We start from the raw sequence: 17,305 nt of genomic DNA on the forward strand, positions 1-17,305 counted from the left end.
ACGGGTAGCTGCAGTCCCCTTGTTCCTGCTCGTGCAGCCCAGCAGGTCTCCCTCCTAGAGGAAGGGCCCAATATCCGTCCATCCATCCACCCCACAGCGTCGCCACGGCCTGCTTGGCTGGCCTGTCCCGCGTATCTGCAGGCTCCGCAAACCCCACGTGGCACCCTCCCTGGAGGGGGCAGGGGCTGTCCCTTGTGTTGAAGCGCGTTGGCTTCGTGCTGCAATTCCAGGAAGGCTTTGGAGGAGCGGGCCTTGGTCTCTTGTCAACAGGAGACCAGCTGGTGACTTTGAGGAGAGCCCACAGTTCCCGGTCCCCAGAGAGGACCCCCACCACACAGCTCAGACGCACTCACCCCGTGCCACAAACCACACCACACACACCACAAACCACGCCACACACACGCACCACAAACCACACCACACACACGCACACCACAAACCACACCACACACACGCACACCACAAACCACACCACACACACACACACAAACACTACTGCACATACCACACATATGCACACACCACACCACAAACCACACCACACACATACACGCCACAAACTACACCACACACACACCACAAACCACACCACACACACCACAAACCACACCACACACACACTCCATACCACACCACATACACACACAAATGCACATACCACACACACATCACATACATACACTCCATACCACACCACATACACACACACACAACACATGCACATACCACACTCACAACACAAATGCACATACCACACATATACACACACCACACCACAAACCACACCACATGCACCACAAACCGTACCACACACATACACACCACAAACTACACCACACACACACCACAAACCACACCACATACACACACAAATGCACATACCACACATATACACACACCACACCACAAACCACACCACATACACATCACATACATACACCCCATACCACACCACAGCACACAATACCACAAACCACACTGTACACACCACACACTTCACCACACACGCGCAGCTGGCGCTGCCCCAGGCCGTGAGGACAGGAGCAGGTGCCCACATCCCTCGTGCATCAGGAAATATTGGCTCTTGTCACCTTCGGCACTGTCTTTAAGGCTCCGTCGCTCATTCATTCATTCATTCATTCACTCAACAAGCATGTCCAGCAGTTCCCAAGCGCCGAGCGCGGTGCTGGGGCCCTGACGTTCAAGGCCCGCTCAGTGCAGGGAGCGACCTGCTGCGAAGCACCCTGGCAGGCGCCTGGCACCCGTCACCACCTTGGGCTGTTACCCTCGTCTCCATCATGCCAGTCTGCCCCAGGGCCTCGGCTCCCAGGGCTCCCGGGGCGAGTGCTGCCGCGGCGCCTCGTGGCGGAGGGCGCGGGCGCGGCCGGGGCAGCGGGGCTCCTCTGGAGGCGGGAGAAGTAACCCTTGCATTTTCTGTTTCTCTCCCTCTTCGCCTCCCCTGCCGGATGTGTAGGCCAGAATCACTTCTTGGCCCAAAGAGAACCCGGGTTCCTGGTTCAGTGAATTCAAGCGCGGGAAACTGGTAAGGCGCCTCGCTCCCGCGCGGTCGTGGCTTTAAACCCGCCCGTCTCGTATCTTGCAGAGTAAAATGGCCCGCTGGCCCAAAGAGCGGCCCTCCACCTGGTATAGTCAGTACAAGCGCGGTTCCCTGGTAAGTGGCCACCCCGGCCCGGCCACCTGGCACTGCGTGCTTGCGACACGCCGGCTCACGGCGGCTCGGGCTGGCTCACGGCTCTGCATGGGACTAACGGCCGCCGTGTGCCACACCTGCTCTCGCCCTTTGGCCAAAACGCTCCGCGTCACGTGACTGTGAGATTCAGCCGGGTGTGGAGTCCTCTCCTCCCACCTCCCCCATCCCGAGGAGACTTCATTGCAGCCTGGAGTAGGCGGTTGGTTTTCCATTTAGACTTAAGGTGCCCAGAGCTGAGGGTGAGCCCCACGCCAGGCCGGTCCACCGCCTACGACGGCACGGCCCGCTGCCTGGGAGCTGAGGTCAGAGACGCCAGGGGTGGGGCGGCTCCCGCTCAGTCCAGCGGTGGGTCAGGGGAAACGGATCCCAGACCTCCCCACTGTTCCAAGTTCTTGCCGAGACCCACGCTGTCCATCCCCTCTTCCTGCAGCCCAGGGACCGCTGACGGCCCGCCCAGCCATGCGGCTCTCAGTTGCACCCTACACGACCATATTGCTTGTGTTTTAACTCCTGGGGGTCCGTGCTTACGTAGCCCATCCCTGAAAGGAAGACAACTTGGCATTCCTTGAAAGACCCACACTGGGTGCTTTTGTGGCCAGCGCAGACACCGAAAGCCAGTTTGGACTAACGTGTGGGCCCAGCGCTGCCTCCGCACCAGGGAGCATTTTCCCTGCACATCGCGGGTTTGATTTGGGCCCTTTTCTGGGTAAAGAGCCAAGTTCCCTCCCAGCAAGTTAGGGGATCAAGCTTCCAGAATGCAGACGGGCGCCTGGTGCCATTAGAGCCCAGATTTCCCTTCACCCCCTTCCTGGGATCTGGCGGCCCCACGCCCAGGTGGCCCTGGAAGGACATCCTTTCTCACCCAGGAGCCAGCCTGGGTTATGTGGCTTCCGGCCTGACCGTCAGCCCCTGGTCGCTGCACCCAGACGGCACCAGCCCCAGCCTCTCTGGGAGGGTGCAGAGGCCACGTCCTCACCCAGGGATTCAGAGAGCAGTGGCTTCTGGCCACTTTCGCTCTGCCCACGCCTCTGAAGCCCGTCGTCCCTGAACCTGGACACTCCGTGGCTAGTCGTTAACATCTCGTGCCCTTGTTGACGTTCAAGCCATTCCAGCTGCTGCCCGACGCTGACGGTTTGTGCGCACTCGCCGGCGTGTGTGCGGCTTCCTCTGTGTGCTGTGCTGGGGCCCAGGCGCCCTGTCCTCCCTTTCTTCCCCTGTGTTGCCTCTTCCCCCCTCGTTTGTCCTCCCAGTGAGCTGCCGGCCCAGGGAAGGACCTGAATGGACAGCACTCGGAGGAGGCCAGTGGCCATGGCCTGGGTGGACAGAGGGTGGGGCCATGGCAGGGAAGGGAGCAGGCAGGGAAGGGGCCGTGGGGGGCGAAGCTGCCTGGGGCCGGGGAGGCGGCAGGGTCTGTCCTGCAGTCGCGCTGGTTACCGCCTGCGCGCAGCCCTGCCTACCCCCCTCCCGTGACGGCGCTCACCCCAGCCTCCAAAACGTGAAAAATGGAAAACGTCCACTTTCCTCACTCAGAGGGAACAGTTATAAAATACCCACCGTGGCTGCCAGCCCACGTGGCCTCCTCCCACTGCGGCCTGTCTCAGACATTGAGAGGGCAGGGCGTGCAGGGCCCATCCGGGGGAGATTCCCGCTTACCTCGGGTCTTCCCACACCCTCGTCTCGCGCTCTGGGAGCTTCCTAAGTGGACAGGAGACCGGTGGAGGTCTCCCCTCAAAGGTCCTGGGCTCGCCCTGCGGGGGCTGCCCTAGCCATGCCGCGCTGAGACCGCGCTGCGGCGACCCTCCCTGCAGGAGGGCAGCGTCTCGTCCCGAGGGTCTGGGCGCCACGCAGGCCGGGTGGGCGCGGGGGCTTCAGGTCCTTCCTGGCCGGCGCTGCCACGGCCTCCCCTGCGCATGCCTCCTCCTTGAGTCAGTCACTTTCCGCCCAGACGGAGCTCCGGACACGCAGACCGCGGTTGGTATCTGGCTTTCCTCCTCAAGGGCTGCCTGAGGTTGCCGTTGCCCCGCCCTCGCGTGTGGAGTTTGCAGATGGCCTGGGGACCCTGTGTGTCCTGCAGCCCTGGCGGGAAGGAGCGGCCTCCCTCTTTACCTGGGTTCTCTCTAGCTGGAGCTGTTTAAAAAGCGGGTTATGAAGTGTGTCTCCCCTTCTCCCCATGTCCCCAGCCCACGCACTCCTGGCAATATTGATTTAAATTCCTCACGTGTTCAGTGTGGGTCTTTTGGAGCGGGCTTGGGACAGGGTCTGAAGCAGAATGGTGCTGGGGTGGCAGCTGCCCAGGGTTGGGGACAGCTGGTCTCAGACGCTGCAGACAGGACGGGCCTAGCCCTGCTCAGCCAGGCCTTCCCTGAGAGGGGCCTTCGGGGCCTGCGGGGCGGGGAGAGAGGCACAGACATCGTTTCGGGGGCTGGGTGGCATCCTCATCCCCGGCACCGTCGAGTGTTTCGGGAAGCTTGAGTTTGCGAAAGAGAAGCCGAAATTGAGACACATCTCTTGGGGCTCCCTGCACCAGCCCCTGGGCTGGCTGAGCTAACAGCCCAGCTTTGGGTACCCAGCTGGTGTCGCCCAAAAAGCCACTTAAGACGTAGCGCGTTATCTCTCCCTGGTGCCTCTCCTGGACTTGCCGTAGGGCAGGGGCTCTCAGTGGCAGTCCTGTCACCAGAGTCCCGGGCTGCCCCTTCTGCACAGCAAGGCAGCTGCCGGAGCCCCGGCCGCAGGAAGGCCTGCTCGCTGCCCTGGGAGGCCCCCCTGGAAGGGGAAGAGCGGCCGAGAGGAGTGGGTGGGTCATTTGAAGTCCCCGAGGGAACGAGGCATGGCGATTCACTCGGCTCCTGGGAGCCCCCTAGAGAGCCGGAGGCCGCGGGCCTCGGGTCCGTGGGTGCAGCGTGTTTCCAGGCAGTGCCCTCCAGGAGACTGGGCACAGGTGGCAGCCGGCGTGGTGTGCACTGGGGCTTTGCTGCCACGCGAGTCCCTTCGCCGCTGACCCGCGACCCTTCCTCTCCCCCGCCAGCTCTCCTACGTGGACGCCGAGGGCAACCCCGTGGGTGTGGTGCAGATGACCTTCCTGCGGCTGCTGAGCGCCTCTGCCCACCAGAACGTCACCTACAACTGCTACCAGTCGGTGGCCTGGCAGGACGCAGCCACGGGCAGCTACGACAAGGCCATCCGTTTCCTGGGCTCCAACGATGAGGAGATGTCCTACGACAACAGCCCCTACATCCGCGCCCTGGTGGACGGTTGCGCTGTGAGTGTCCCGCGCCCCCGCCCCGGGTGACATCGTGTGCCCGTGCCTCCGTGGGGCTCGGTCCTTGCTCAGTACCCCGCCATGGGGCGCCTGCTGTGTGCCGCGCCCTAAGCTGCCTGCTGGAGGGGCATGGAGGGCCCCAGATGAGGCCCCTGCCCCCAGGCAGCCCTTCAGTTACCAGAAGACGTGGAATCCCGAGCATACGTAGCCAGAGCTTCTGGAACCTTCCATAGTGCTATGGGTCAGGAAGGAACTCTGAGGCCTGACAGGGAAAGCCAGGGTCCTGGGTTCCTCACCGTCCCGGGGTGTGACATGGGGCAGAGTTGAAGACCCGTTGTTGGTTCCAACTGGGAACTCAGGGCCTCCCTCTCCTTGGCAGACCTTTTCTGTGGGGGCCGGGACTGCCTCCGGGCTTGCTCGCGAGAACGCGGCCGCTCTGGGAGTTGCTCTGCAGACTCGGAGAGTGGCAGCAGCACCTGCTGTGGCCGCGGTCACCAGCTCTCCCGGTACCCGGCACACGCTAGGCCGTCTCCCTGCAGGAAGGGTGGCTCTGCTGGCAGGCACGGGAGCGGGGCCCGCGTGGAGAGAGGCTTGCGGAGGCCGCGCGGCCGGTCGGGGCTGGAGCTGGTGTTCACAGCCCCACCCGCTGCCCCTCGCTGCGCCTCCCGCTTGCACACCCGTCCTGAGTGAGGCGGGCTCAGCCAGCCGGGCTCTGAGCGGGGGCAGGGCCCAGGGAGTGCGAGAGGGCGGTGCCGACTCAGGGCCTGGCCTGCCCGGAGCCCCTGAGAGCAGGACTTGGCGCCGAGCAGACCCAGGTTCCCGTCCCGCCTCCTCCCCGCCGGCCCGAGGAGCGCCTGGCCCTGAGTCCTGACTCAGCTCCTGTGCCCTCCAGAAGGATCAGCTCTGACCGCCGAGGGCTCTTGAGTTTAAAGCTGTGCCGGGCCGGGGCCCAGGCTCAGCCTCCCTCCCAGCGCCGCCCTCTGGGATTCGTCTGAGCCGGCGCTTTGGGGCTGACCGTGGATGTGCGGAGCTCTGCCCTGCGCACGGTCGGGAGCCGCGCCTGGGGGAAGGGAGCCCCAGAACACCAGGGCACCGTACCGCTAGCACCTGTGCCTGTTCCGACACGTGCCCCAGGCGGCTTCCCGAGTCTGCCTCTGCCCTCTCCAAATGAGGACAGCAGCGGCACCTGCCTAGCAGAGCTTTCGGGGAGCATGTCAAATCCTGCCTAAAAAGAGCTCAGAATTGTGTCCAACCCACCACAAGCCCCAGCTGTACCCCAGCTCGTGTGACTGTTTTTAGACAGCATGGCCTCCAGGTGCAAGGCAGTAAACATGGAGGTGGAGAGAAATCAAGAACCTCTAGAGGAGAGGCAGGACCTGAACAGATAGAGCCCTGCATTAGGCTTTGAGATTCCTGGCTTCCTTGGCAAAAAGGGAAACACTCTGGTTGGCGCAGTATGCGTCATCTGATGAAAGAAACAGAACTGATTTCCAGGAGAGGAGAACATTCCCTGGAAGGCAGCGAAAAGACACATCCTTTAAGAACCTCGAAGGTAGAGGGCAGGCCGGCCCCTGGCTCCCTACCCTGGCTCTGACGGGTTCCCGCTGCTCTTAAGAGCTTTCTGGAAGATTCAACTTCTTCCATCCTGGTTTCTCTGGAAGCTCCCACCCTTACTCATTCCAACTGCAAAACTGGGAGGCCCCAGAAGTTTCTAGCAATGCTGTTGGGCCCAGAACCGGACCTCCTGGCCCTGCCTGCCTCCTGGGCCTGGGCCAGCCTCATGTCTTTCTGACTTCACTAGCGAAAGCCCCCTCCTCTGGCCTGGCAGCTGCTGGTACTGTGGGGGTGCTGTCAGCATCTGGGGTGGCGTGGACACCGGTTTACGGGGCGCTCAGCATCGCCAGCCTCCATGTGCCAAATGCCCCCGGAAACTCCCCCCCGCCCCAAGAACTGCTGATCTGAATCTTCACTGTAGTTTACAGGTGCAAAACCTGAGCCCCAGAGAGGTGCGGTGACTTGCCCCACGTCCCTCGGGTATGACAGGGCTGAGTCTCCCGATTCCCACTTTAGCATTCTTCCCACCATAGCCCTTTCCTGGCATAGCTGCCCCTTGAGTGCCTCCATTGACAGGGATCTCGCTACCTCCTGGGACAGCCCAGGCCATGGTTGCAAAGTGTCAGTATTAGGAAGCGCTTCTGAGAATTGAGATAAAGTTGGCTTGTCCTTGACACCCACCCGTCATTTCCTAGTTCCTGTCCCTTAAGTCAGGCAGAGGAAACCTGGTTCTAGAGCAGTTTCCCAGCCTCAGCAGTTCTGACATTCAAGGCCGGATGATTCTTCCATGTGGGGCCTGTCCTGGGTCCTGGAGCATGTTTAGCAGCACCCCTGGCCTCTGCCCACTCATGACAACCAAACATGTCTCCAGGCGTTGCCTCATGTGTCTTGGGGGCAAAATCTGCCCCATGGAGAACCGCGGTTCTGCACCAAGATTTGAAGGGATCTCAAAGGGCTTTGCCTGCCGCGGGGGCCTGGAGCACCCGGCTCCTGGGTCTGCCCCACGGACCCCAAAGCAGCAGGCGAGGGCGCTGGCCCTGCAGCTGGCCGGGGGGAGATGCCGGTGGAAGGAGGGGCGCAGGGGTGGGTGCGGGGCATCCGTGGGGAGCGGCATGCGGGGAAGCCGGCCTGGACCTGTGGGTGCTCTGCCCACCCCAGACTCCTGAAAAGTTCAGCTGTAAGTGAAAAGTCACAGCCCCCCATTTAATTACGGGGCTCCTGCAGGAGGCCCTGATGCCCGAACTTGGGCCAGCGGCGGGAAGGCCTGCCGTAGCCCCGGAGGCCTGCTCGATTCATATTCTAGTAACGGCCGAGAAACTGGAATCGTGCCGTGGGCGCCATTCGGCCCGGGAGTCTGATTGACGGGGCTGCTGCGCGGCCCTGCAGAGAGGCACACATCACCCGGCAAGAGGGCCACGGAGCCGCGCCACATAAATCCTGCTGTTTGCGCAGCCTTGTGCGCCCTCGGGGGCCATTGCCACCCGTAATGGTTATTTATGCCTCTGGAATAACGGGGTAACAGCGCACTCGGCGGCCTGCTCTAAATGCGCCCCGTCTAAGCGCTCTGGTAATTGGAGCAGGGGGCCCCGTAAATCCAGGTGAAACCACCCGCCAGCTCGGCAAACGCCGCTGTCCCCGGTGGGAGAGGCCGATGCTGCCCCGGGGAGGCTCATTTGCTTGCCTGCCCAGGGCAGGGGGGACAGTGCGGGCTGGGCCCTGCCCTGCTGGTCAGCTCGCTGAGGTCGCACAGCTCCCCGTGACAGCGCCGGCCCAGTGAAGGCCAGGCCGGGCCATCTCATTTGGTTCCCTGGGTCGGACTGGGCCAGGGAGCAGAGGCCGGAGGACGTGGGACTCGGACAGGCAGAGGGGGTCTCTGGCACCTCCTTGCGGGGCTGGAGGGCAGGGCCAGGAGGTCAGCGGCCTCCCAAGGCTTCACACCTGGAGGACAGGGTGGTCGTGTGTCTTGGACACTGTGTCCAGCCCCTGCTGCCCGCCTCTCCTTCCCAGCAGCTGCAGGGCTGCACCCGGCCCTCCTCCCACGACCTCCAGGCAGGATCAAAGCCACAGGGCAGGGCTCCCCTGAAACCCGAGCTGTTTGGATCCCTCAGCCTTTGTGCTGTCGTGTTCCTGAGCTGCCCTGTGGTGACATCCTTCGGGACAGCGTCTCTCAGAGGCTGGCTGGGCACCACGTGTATCAGAATCGTCTGAGACGCCTATTTAACGAAACGCAGGTTTTGGTCCCACCCTAGACCCTCTGACTCTGCGTCTCTGGCGTGGGGTCGGAGCTGCGCAGGGCTAACAAGCTCCCTGGAGAACCCGTGTTCTCGCTGCCGCTCTAATCCCGGCTTTAAAACAATTCCAGCCTGAGCCGGCCGCGGTGAGAAGGGAGGCTCCCACCGAGGCAGGGGTGAGGGGAGGACAAGGTCGGGGGGGAGAGCGAAACGCAAAGGTGACGTCAGAGACGCTCAGAGCTGGTGCCAGGCTCGCAGGCGGCGCAGACGGGGTGCGTGTCATTCTCCCACCTCCTCTGTGAAGGTGGCATCCCCCTGTGCAAGCGGAGGAAACTGAGTCACGGAGAGCATACTGATCATCTGTTGCTTGTAACACATTAGCCCTCAGCGTTTATCAGCTTAAAACAACAGACACCTGTCATCTCTCAGTCCCGAGAGTCAGAAATGCAGGAGTGTCTTGCTCAGGGTCCAGTGCGTTTGGGCAGCCTAGCAAATCGCCACAGACCGGGTGGCTTGTAAACAACAGGTGTTTATTTCTCCCAGTCCTGGAGGCTGGCAGTCTGCGGTCGGGTGCCAGCAGGGTCAGGTTCTGGCGAGGGCCGCCCGGGCTGCAGCTGCAGAGAGGGGACGTCTTGGACGTCTTGGTGCCAGGACTCCACCCTCAACCCAATCGCCTCCCAGAGGCGGCACCTACTGACACCTTCGCCTGGGGGGACGCAGACACGAGACCGTAGCGGGAGGGAGCGCGGCCCTGCGAGGCCCTGCTGTCCTCCTCGGCCAGGAAGGTGAACAACGGCAGAGGCAGGACTGATGTTGGGGTCTCTGGCCTCAGGGTCCATGCCAGCCCCCCTGCTGGGTGCATCCTGGAGACACTGCCCCCCTGATGGAGTCCTCGCTGGCTCCTGCCTGCTCTTCCCTCTGGTGGCTTTTTCTGGGGATTGGGCAGCAGAGGGAGAGCCTTCCTGGGCCCAGATTCAGCTGAGATTGTAAGTCTTCTCGGTCCGAGGTAGCGAAAGCCCCTTGTCCAAGACAGGTTGGCAGGCGGAATCCTGTGTGGTTCCCGGAAAGACCCGGACATAAGGGAAGTTGCGGGGTGACAGGGCCGGTTCAGCCTCATTCGTAAGTGTCCTGAAGGCTCAGTTGAGTTCGGGTGGCTTTTGGGACCAGATACCCCTGTGCCTCTGCTCCCTGGGAGGGCAGAGGCCTCTCCAGGGCTCACATCCTGCCTGACGGGGTGGTACGGGTCTGAGAAAGGGGTGGGAGCTGAGTCGTCCCACTGGCCTCACGTTCGGGGCGCTGTCCCTGTCACTCTGTGCCTCAGTTTACCCAGTGCTCCTCTGGACCAGATGGTGAGATCCCCTCCTCTTCCCGCACTTGGGAACAGGAAGAATCTTCTCACCTCTGAGTGACCCGGCCCACTGAGTGCCTAGGGCTGGGCCAGCCCCACGGGTGTGACAAGGGCCGTCGCTTGGCCCAACACTCTGCTGGTGCCTTCTCGGAATCCTGCACTTCTGAGCGCGAGCCCCCATTTTGGTTTTGCGGTGGGCCCTGCCCGTCTGTAGCCCGTCCTGGGTCCTGGCAGTGCTGCCTGGAAGCAGAACCTGCCACGGTGGGCCGGGGCCACGAGGGGTGGTGGGCCTCGACCTGCCTTGTGCCTCCCGGCTGTGCGGGAAGTCTCGGGGGAGTCCCGTCACCTCCCCAACGCCCACAGGGGACCCGTGGGGCGGCTGTGGGGTCAGCGCATGCCCTGGGCAGTGCGTTGCCTCCAGCACTTCCCCAAAGGAAAGGGGCGAATCGCTGCCTGCACAGGGGTCGGGGCGCGGGGGCAGGCGGGGTGGTGGGTGATGGGCAAACCCCGGGGGCCCCACTGCGCTTAACCTCCGCCTGCCTGTGTCCCCTTCCCTAGACCAAGAAAGGCTATCAGAAGACGGTTCTGGAGATCGACACCCCCAAAGTGGAGCAAGTGCCCATCGTGGACATCATGTTCAATGACTTCGGTGAAGCGTCACAGAAATTTGGATTTGAGGTGGGGCCGGCGTGCTTCATGGGCTAGGAGCCGCCGAGCCCGGGTCTTCCCAGCGCAACCTCGTGACCTCAGCACGTCGTTCGTGAGTGTCCCGTGCGCACTCGGATCCTGGACAGTGAAGGTTTCTCGCTCCCCTCCCGCCCGACTGCATCCGCGCCTCGGACCCCGCGGCGCCGGACCCCAAGCCCCGAGGGAGAACAGAGGGAAGAGCCGCGTCCCACCCCAGAGCCGAATCACATGACCTAGCTGCACCACAGCCTGGGGCCGTGCCCACGCCTGTCTACACCACATGCCACGGGGAGGGCGGGGGCACACCTCCCGCGCCCCGCTCGCCCGTATGTCCTGTTCACGGATAATTGGCAGGGGTGGGGGTGGGGCCGCAGTGTTGGGATATCACTTTTTTGTTTTTAAATTCAACTTGAAGATGTGTATTTCCCCTGACCTTCAAAAGTGTTCTGAGGCAAGCCTCGTAAAGGTCACCCACGTCACCAAAGCCTCTGTTTTTAACAACCCTCAACACAATCCATTTCGAGGCCAAATGTCATTCCGCATGTGCCTTTCCAATGGATTAAAGGTGCTTATGTTTTTGTGAGTTTTAAGTAAATATTTGTATTGTATTGTTATAAATGTTAAGTGTGCCTGGCTTTCAATCATGCACGAACCCAGCCTCGGTCCCACAGGAAAGATCGGTGGGGGAGGGTGGATTGTGGGTGCCGCCCGGTTCCGATCAGAAATGGGAAGTCCCCCACCCCGTCGGGACCGTGCAGTGGATCGGAAGGTGCCGGCAGCCAGGCCTCGCAGCGGAACAGCAGGTACCAGTGCCCCTGTCAGACCTTGGTTCCATTAGCTCTAGAGTTTTTTTTATGGGGAGGAAAAGAGAATTTGATACTTTTGCCTTTTCTTCATGCACTTAGACGAACACCCAGGCTTCAGTTAATTTTAACTGCCTCCTCCTTCCATTTTCCTTCCTGCGCAGCCTGACAGGAGAGTGTCCAGGGCAGGGAAACCACATTTTCTGTAGATGATAATTAAACGAAACTGGTGCTGATTTTTTACACTTCTCTTTTGTGGTGCTATCTGTTTTAAGATCTCCTTGAAGGCAACGCTGGGGCACCTGCCGGGCCTCATTCTCCCTGCTTCCTTCTTCCTGGTTCTGCCTCCACTGTCTGAGTTTCTGCCACGGACTTTGCGGTAAATGCAGGTCGCCCTCCTTCCCGCCAGGCACGGGTGTGCCACGATGGCGGCGAGTCCCCGCCGAGGCCTGTTACGAGTGCTGGGTTGTGCCTACTTGATCTGGAAACACACACACAAAATAAAAAGACTCTTCCTGCGTTGTACATGGTGTAGCCATAGCGGACTGTACTCGGTTGCCGAGTGTTTGTGGTGCTAATTTCTGTTGTCTGTTCCGAGAACTGAACGGAAGCCATTCGGTTGTCCCACGCGCTGTCTCCGCTGAGCCGCCTTCGACGCGGCCTCGGCAGACAGAGAAAAGTGCAATTAACTCTGTGAGTCTCTCCAGGGCTGCCAGCAGCTATTCCTTCCCACGTAAGCGATTCGATTTCCATCTGCAAATGTCCTGGACGCGGGTTTCCGCCGCTCGGGAGCCCGGGCTGGGCAGGTGCCCTCTGGGAACCTTCTCCCGCCGTCCGTCGAGGCCAGGGAGCTGCCGTCGTGGGCAGGAGGACCCGCGGGGCAGCCGGGAAAGGCGAGCCCTCTACTGTGAAAAGTGGCCCCGTGCCACGCCCTGCCCTTCCACCGTGGGAAATGTGGTCTGGGCCCCTCGGAGCTGCCACAGCTCTGGTGCTGTCCGCCCCCCGCCTCCTCGGAACGTGGCTCCCGCTTAGGAAACCGCAGCAAAGCAACCCAGGACTAACAAAACGTCACCAACACAGATTTTCCGAATTTCCCTGGAAAAACAAGCCTTGCTCTTGCCAAAGAAAAGTCTGGCTTGGAGAGTCTCTGGAGCCCAGGATGCCAGCGTCTGTACTGACTGTCACCTTCCTCTCTTCAAAAGAAAAGCCATATCCGAGGACTGTCATGTGATGCCCTGTGGATTTTGTCTAGGTCATGTGATTCCGTTTTGATTTCTCACCCCATCGGATTTGTTCTTTTATTTTGTCGTTTTCTTCCTCTGTCGGTCCCTTCATGGTCATTGTAATTCGTATGGAAGTTCAAAATGTGTCCCATTCTCCCCAGACCACTTCAGCTACGGTATATTGCAATAAAGTTACTTCTTATATTTGCAGAAATCCTTTTGGCGTAATTTTATTTTTTGCTCCCAAGAAATATAATTGGACAAATGTTGGCGAGAAGAAAAAACGGTAAGCAGAAAACTTACGGTGAAGATTCTAGGACGTCAGGCCCTTTAAAATATAATGTCCAGTGACACATTGTACCTTCCTAAAAATCCAAGAGACATGTCATAAGTTCTAACTGTAATGCCCAGGAAAGGGTGCTTCAAAATATTTTAAACCTGTGTAACGAACGAATAATTGTAATAGTTTTCTCAATAAATCGAGTTTCCTGTTTCCACCGTGAACAGATGTGACTGGCTGTCTTCTTAAGTGTGACCAGGCCCCTCCCTCGCATTAAACCCACGTTGACCGCACATGGTCCCAGGATGCCAGGAGCTCTCAAAATAGTAGCGGTGGGCACAGAAAGAGGGAGGAAGGGGCTGCCCTGGCCACCCTCGGGTGAAGCTCTTCCCTCAAGAGTGGCAGAGGCTGGCCGAGGACAGCTGTCTTCCCTGGGGCGCCAGCCCAGGAGGCCTGCCGGGGGCGTGGGCATGCAGATCCCAGTGTGCGCCTGGCTCTCCATCCTGGGCAGCTGTACACAGGTAGACGCCCTGGCCCCTGCGGCTGCGGAGAGGGTGCAGGGGGCTTGTCTCAGCCAATGACCTTGAGCACACATGACACACACACGTGACTTCCAGCCTCAAGGAGCAGTCCACTCCTGCGTGTCACCTGCCATGTTCCACAGCGCGGGTTCCCTGAGTGAGCCCGGGCCGGGCTGCCTGGACTCGTAGCGAGAGTGGGAGAGACACCGTTGTCTTAAGCCCCTGCTGTGGGGGACTGCTTATTTCTGCAGCCTCACCTAGACCCGGGCTCCATGGGGGGCAGCGGGGGCACCACCTTGTTAGAAGCGCGGGTTCCCGAGCCTCCCTCCAGACTCGCTGAGTCGGACGCTTTGGGAGCGGCCTGGTACTCTGCGTTTTGACACGGCCTCCGGGTGACCGATGCACGTTCGAGCTTAAGAGCCACCGACCGAGGTCACCCTGAACCACGGAAGAATCACCAGTGGGAGGGGGCTGGGTTTACAACCACAGCAGGAGGGAAACCTGCCGCGTTGCCTGGGTCGGGGGACGTGGGGCCTGCCGTCAGGACGGAGCACAAGTGGACAGGACTGCCGAGCCCCGTTGCGGGGGCAGAACTTCCCCTAAAACTGCTGCTGGGTAAGCGATAGCTGGCAGGCAGATTACGAGCTAATGACTCGTAGCCTTAGGGGAAGAGGCGGGGAACACACTGACGGTAAGGTGGGGTGGCTCTTGACTGCACTTGGCAAGGCCGCAGCGACAGAGATAAGCTCTGGAAAGAACCACAGGAAACAGTCCACACATCAGCGATTGGCAGGGTTGCAGGAAGCAACTGTTTCTCAACATCAACATTTTAAAGGCCAAAGTGAGAAATGCTTTGAGGATCAAATGCCAATTAAAACTCATTGTGAATCTGAGCAGCACGTTGGTGTCTTAAAGTCTCCGACCGGATGAAGGTGGCAGACAATAGATCTGTCTGAGCTGGAGACGACGGCTCCGGAGACAGACACGGACGGTCGTCAAAGCGCGATGGGCCTGAGGTCCCTGCAGCAGAGTCCAGCAGTGCCATGGCACGGGTGTCCGCGAGTGGAGCGCCTGGAATCGCGCGGCCGGGAGCTGGTGGCATTCCCGAGTGGTGTCCTGCGGAGAGGGCCTCCAGCCGGGTCTTGGGGAGTCGGTGACTGAGACCTACAGTGACCCTCAAACCATCAGGAGCAGCACGTGGCCAGAAAACTGCTCAGCCCCGGGGCCTGCACCCCCCACAGAGTGCCGCTCGGGTGTGGGCAGGGGAGCCCCCACCAGGCAGTGGCGGGTCGAGGGCTTGCGGGCACAGGGAGCAGCCTCCCACTCGCGGATTGACACTTTAATGCCACCCCCCAGGGAGAGGCCCCCTCTTCCCGCATCATGCTCCAAGACAGGCTGAGGCTGGGCAAGGGGAGAGCCGGTCCTTCTGCTAGAGCACCCTGGGGACAAAGTGACTCTTGTCCCCTGGGTTATACTGTAACTCCCCCCTCTCTGCCTGAGGAAAGTACTGTGAATTCCCCCTCCAAGTGGGCTGGCCAGGGGGGAGACTGAGGCCACAGGCCCATGAGTGAGACCCTCAGCGAGGGAGGCCCTTGGGAAGTCTTGCAGAGGCCCCAGGTCTCTGTGCCTCTTGCCCCGTCCCTAACCCTGGCTGAGAAATCAGCTGCCCGCAGGCTGGGCTGGAGGACCCAGCACTGTGCCTGGTGCCCGGTGTGTGTCACACGTGGGCGTCCTCGGGAGTGTGAGCAGAACCCCACTGCCCGGTCCCCAGGGACGCATCGGAAGGGCTCACAGGCACCCGAGAGCATCCGCACCTGGCTGGGCCTTCTGGAGACAGGACACGGGGTCCTCAACCTGAGAAGAGACAGGACAGTGCCTCCCCTGCCCCCAGAAATGACGGTGCCAGGGCTCAGGATGGACTCTGTGTGACCCCAGCAGGCGTGGCTAATAGATGCCCTTTTGTTTTCCGCCTTCCTGGAGGGCCAAGTCTGCCCTTGGATGAGGAAGCCATCTGTCCCCACAAGAGAGAGCAGGCCACCGTTCACCGTTGGAGCTGGAGTTAATCAAGCTCCCGTATTGGAAAAGACGTCCCTCAGCCCCTTTGTCTTAGCGCTGGTGTCCCGTGTCCAGGGGGTGTCCTCGGGATGGGAAGGCGGGAGGGGGTGTGCACTGGCGTGGCAGGGGCCTCGTTCCTGCAGAGCTGGGTTCTGGGCTCCAAGCATGGGGCAAAGAAACCTCTGTGTCCAACAGGGTCCGTGGCCTCTGACTGCTGAGGCTGGTCCCAGCCGCGCGGAGCAGCTGCCTCCGTTTGGACCACAGGTGAGACACCTAATAGATGGGGCAAGGAGACACCTGCCTCTCAGCCAGCCTGCCTGGTGGGGCCAGGACAGCTGGGATCGCTGATCTCTCAGTCCCAGGGAGGCTGGCGGCTGAGTGGTGGCGGTGGCCAAGAGAGCTGGCTGCGTCCTGGTGGGGAGCCCCCTGACTTCTCGGGGTGGGGATGGGACGCTTCCCCAGGAAGGAACCCCGTCTGCCTTCCCTGCCCCATCCCCTTCCTGCCCCCGCACAGTCCTCCCACCGTACATTGATTCTTTCATTCAGCGACAACTCATTGAGCGCATGCTGCACGCCAGGCCGGGCCGGGGAGCATCCGCCTGAGGAAGCTGATGCTCCAGGGGTCAAGGGGTGACCAACTACCCGCCCAGAGGGACAGGAACCAAGGAGAGGCAGGAGAAATTGTGAGTGCGTGCGTGTGCACGTGGCATGCTCTGTGGTACGTGCGTGGAGCAGTGGTCGAAATGCTCCTCAGGTGACTGGGGCCCCTGCAGGGTCCCTCTGCCTGGAGACCTGCAGGACGGATGGGGAGGCACTCCGCAGCCATCTGCAGGAAGGGCATTGCAGGTCGAGGAACAGCGGGGCAAAGGCTCAGAGGCAGGGCCGTGCTGGCAGGTCGAGGCCGCTGTGGCTCGAGCAGAGCAGAGGAAGAGACAGCCAAGGAGCGAGGGGTGAGGGGGGCCTGGGCTTGGCGGCCACGGGTGGCTCCCAGTTTTCACTGCAGGAGATGAGGAGACCCCAGTGGGTGTTGGAACTGTGATGTGGCCCACCCTGCGTTTTGTCAGGCTCACCCTGGGGCCTGTGCAGAGCAGAGTCGAGGGGACCGGCCGTAACTCGGTGGTGGGGGGCTGATGGTGGCACGGACCATGGTGAGAATGGGTCAGGTTGTGGGAATTTCAAAGACGGAGTTGACAGGATTTGCTGAGAAGAGGAAGTAGGAGGTGAGAGGAGGGGATCTGGGGGGACACCTAGGCCGTGGGCAAGGTCTCCCTAGCAGTGCTGCAGGAGTGCTGCAGGAGCACACGCACAGGCATGCACATGGGCACACGAACACACACACGCCCCCACATGCACCAGTGCACATGAACACACACCACACGTGCACACACGCATGCACACGTGCACATGAACACACGCCCCACACACATGCACACACACGCACAAGTGCACATGCATACACACGCCTCCCACACACATGCACATGTGCATATGAACACATGCCTCCCACATACATGAACACATACACATGCCTCCCACATGCACACACGCACACGTGCACATGGACACACCCCACACACATGCACACATACACATGTGCACATGAACACACCCCCACATGCACATAAACACATGC

At 61.0% G+C, this 17,305-nt stretch overlaps 1 protein-coding gene across 2 annotated transcripts in view; it reads left to right on the forward strand.

Moving 5' to 3' along the window:
• The window catches only part of COL5A1 (collagen, type V, alpha 1), a 166,057-nt gene extending 153,027 nt beyond the window's left edge, over positions 1-13,030 (forward strand). The window contains exons 64-66 of one of the 2 annotated variants that reach the window (XM_012639828.1): positions 1,475-1,543; positions 4,737-4,970; positions 10,662-13,030. In XM_012639828.1, coding sequence (XP_012495282.1) covers positions 1,475-1,543; positions 4,737-4,970; positions 10,662-10,808 — 450 coding nt within the window. In that variant the 3' untranslated portion in view covers positions 10,809-13,030. Of the gene's footprint in view, positions 1-1,474; positions 1,544-1,603; positions 1,673-4,736; positions 4,971-10,661 lie in introns of both variants that reach the window. The other variant, XM_012639829.1, reaches the window with a different exon arrangement.
• The last annotated feature ends 4,275 nt before the right edge of the window (positions 13,031-17,305 follow it).

The sequence above is a fragment of the Propithecus coquereli genome, unplaced genomic scaffold (assembly GCF_000956105.1).
Source record: "Propithecus coquereli isolate 6110/MARCELLA unplaced genomic scaffold, Pcoq_1.0 Scaffold142, whole genome shotgun sequence".
Lineage (NCBI taxonomy): Eukaryota > Metazoa > Chordata > Mammalia > Primates > Indriidae > Propithecus > Propithecus coquereli.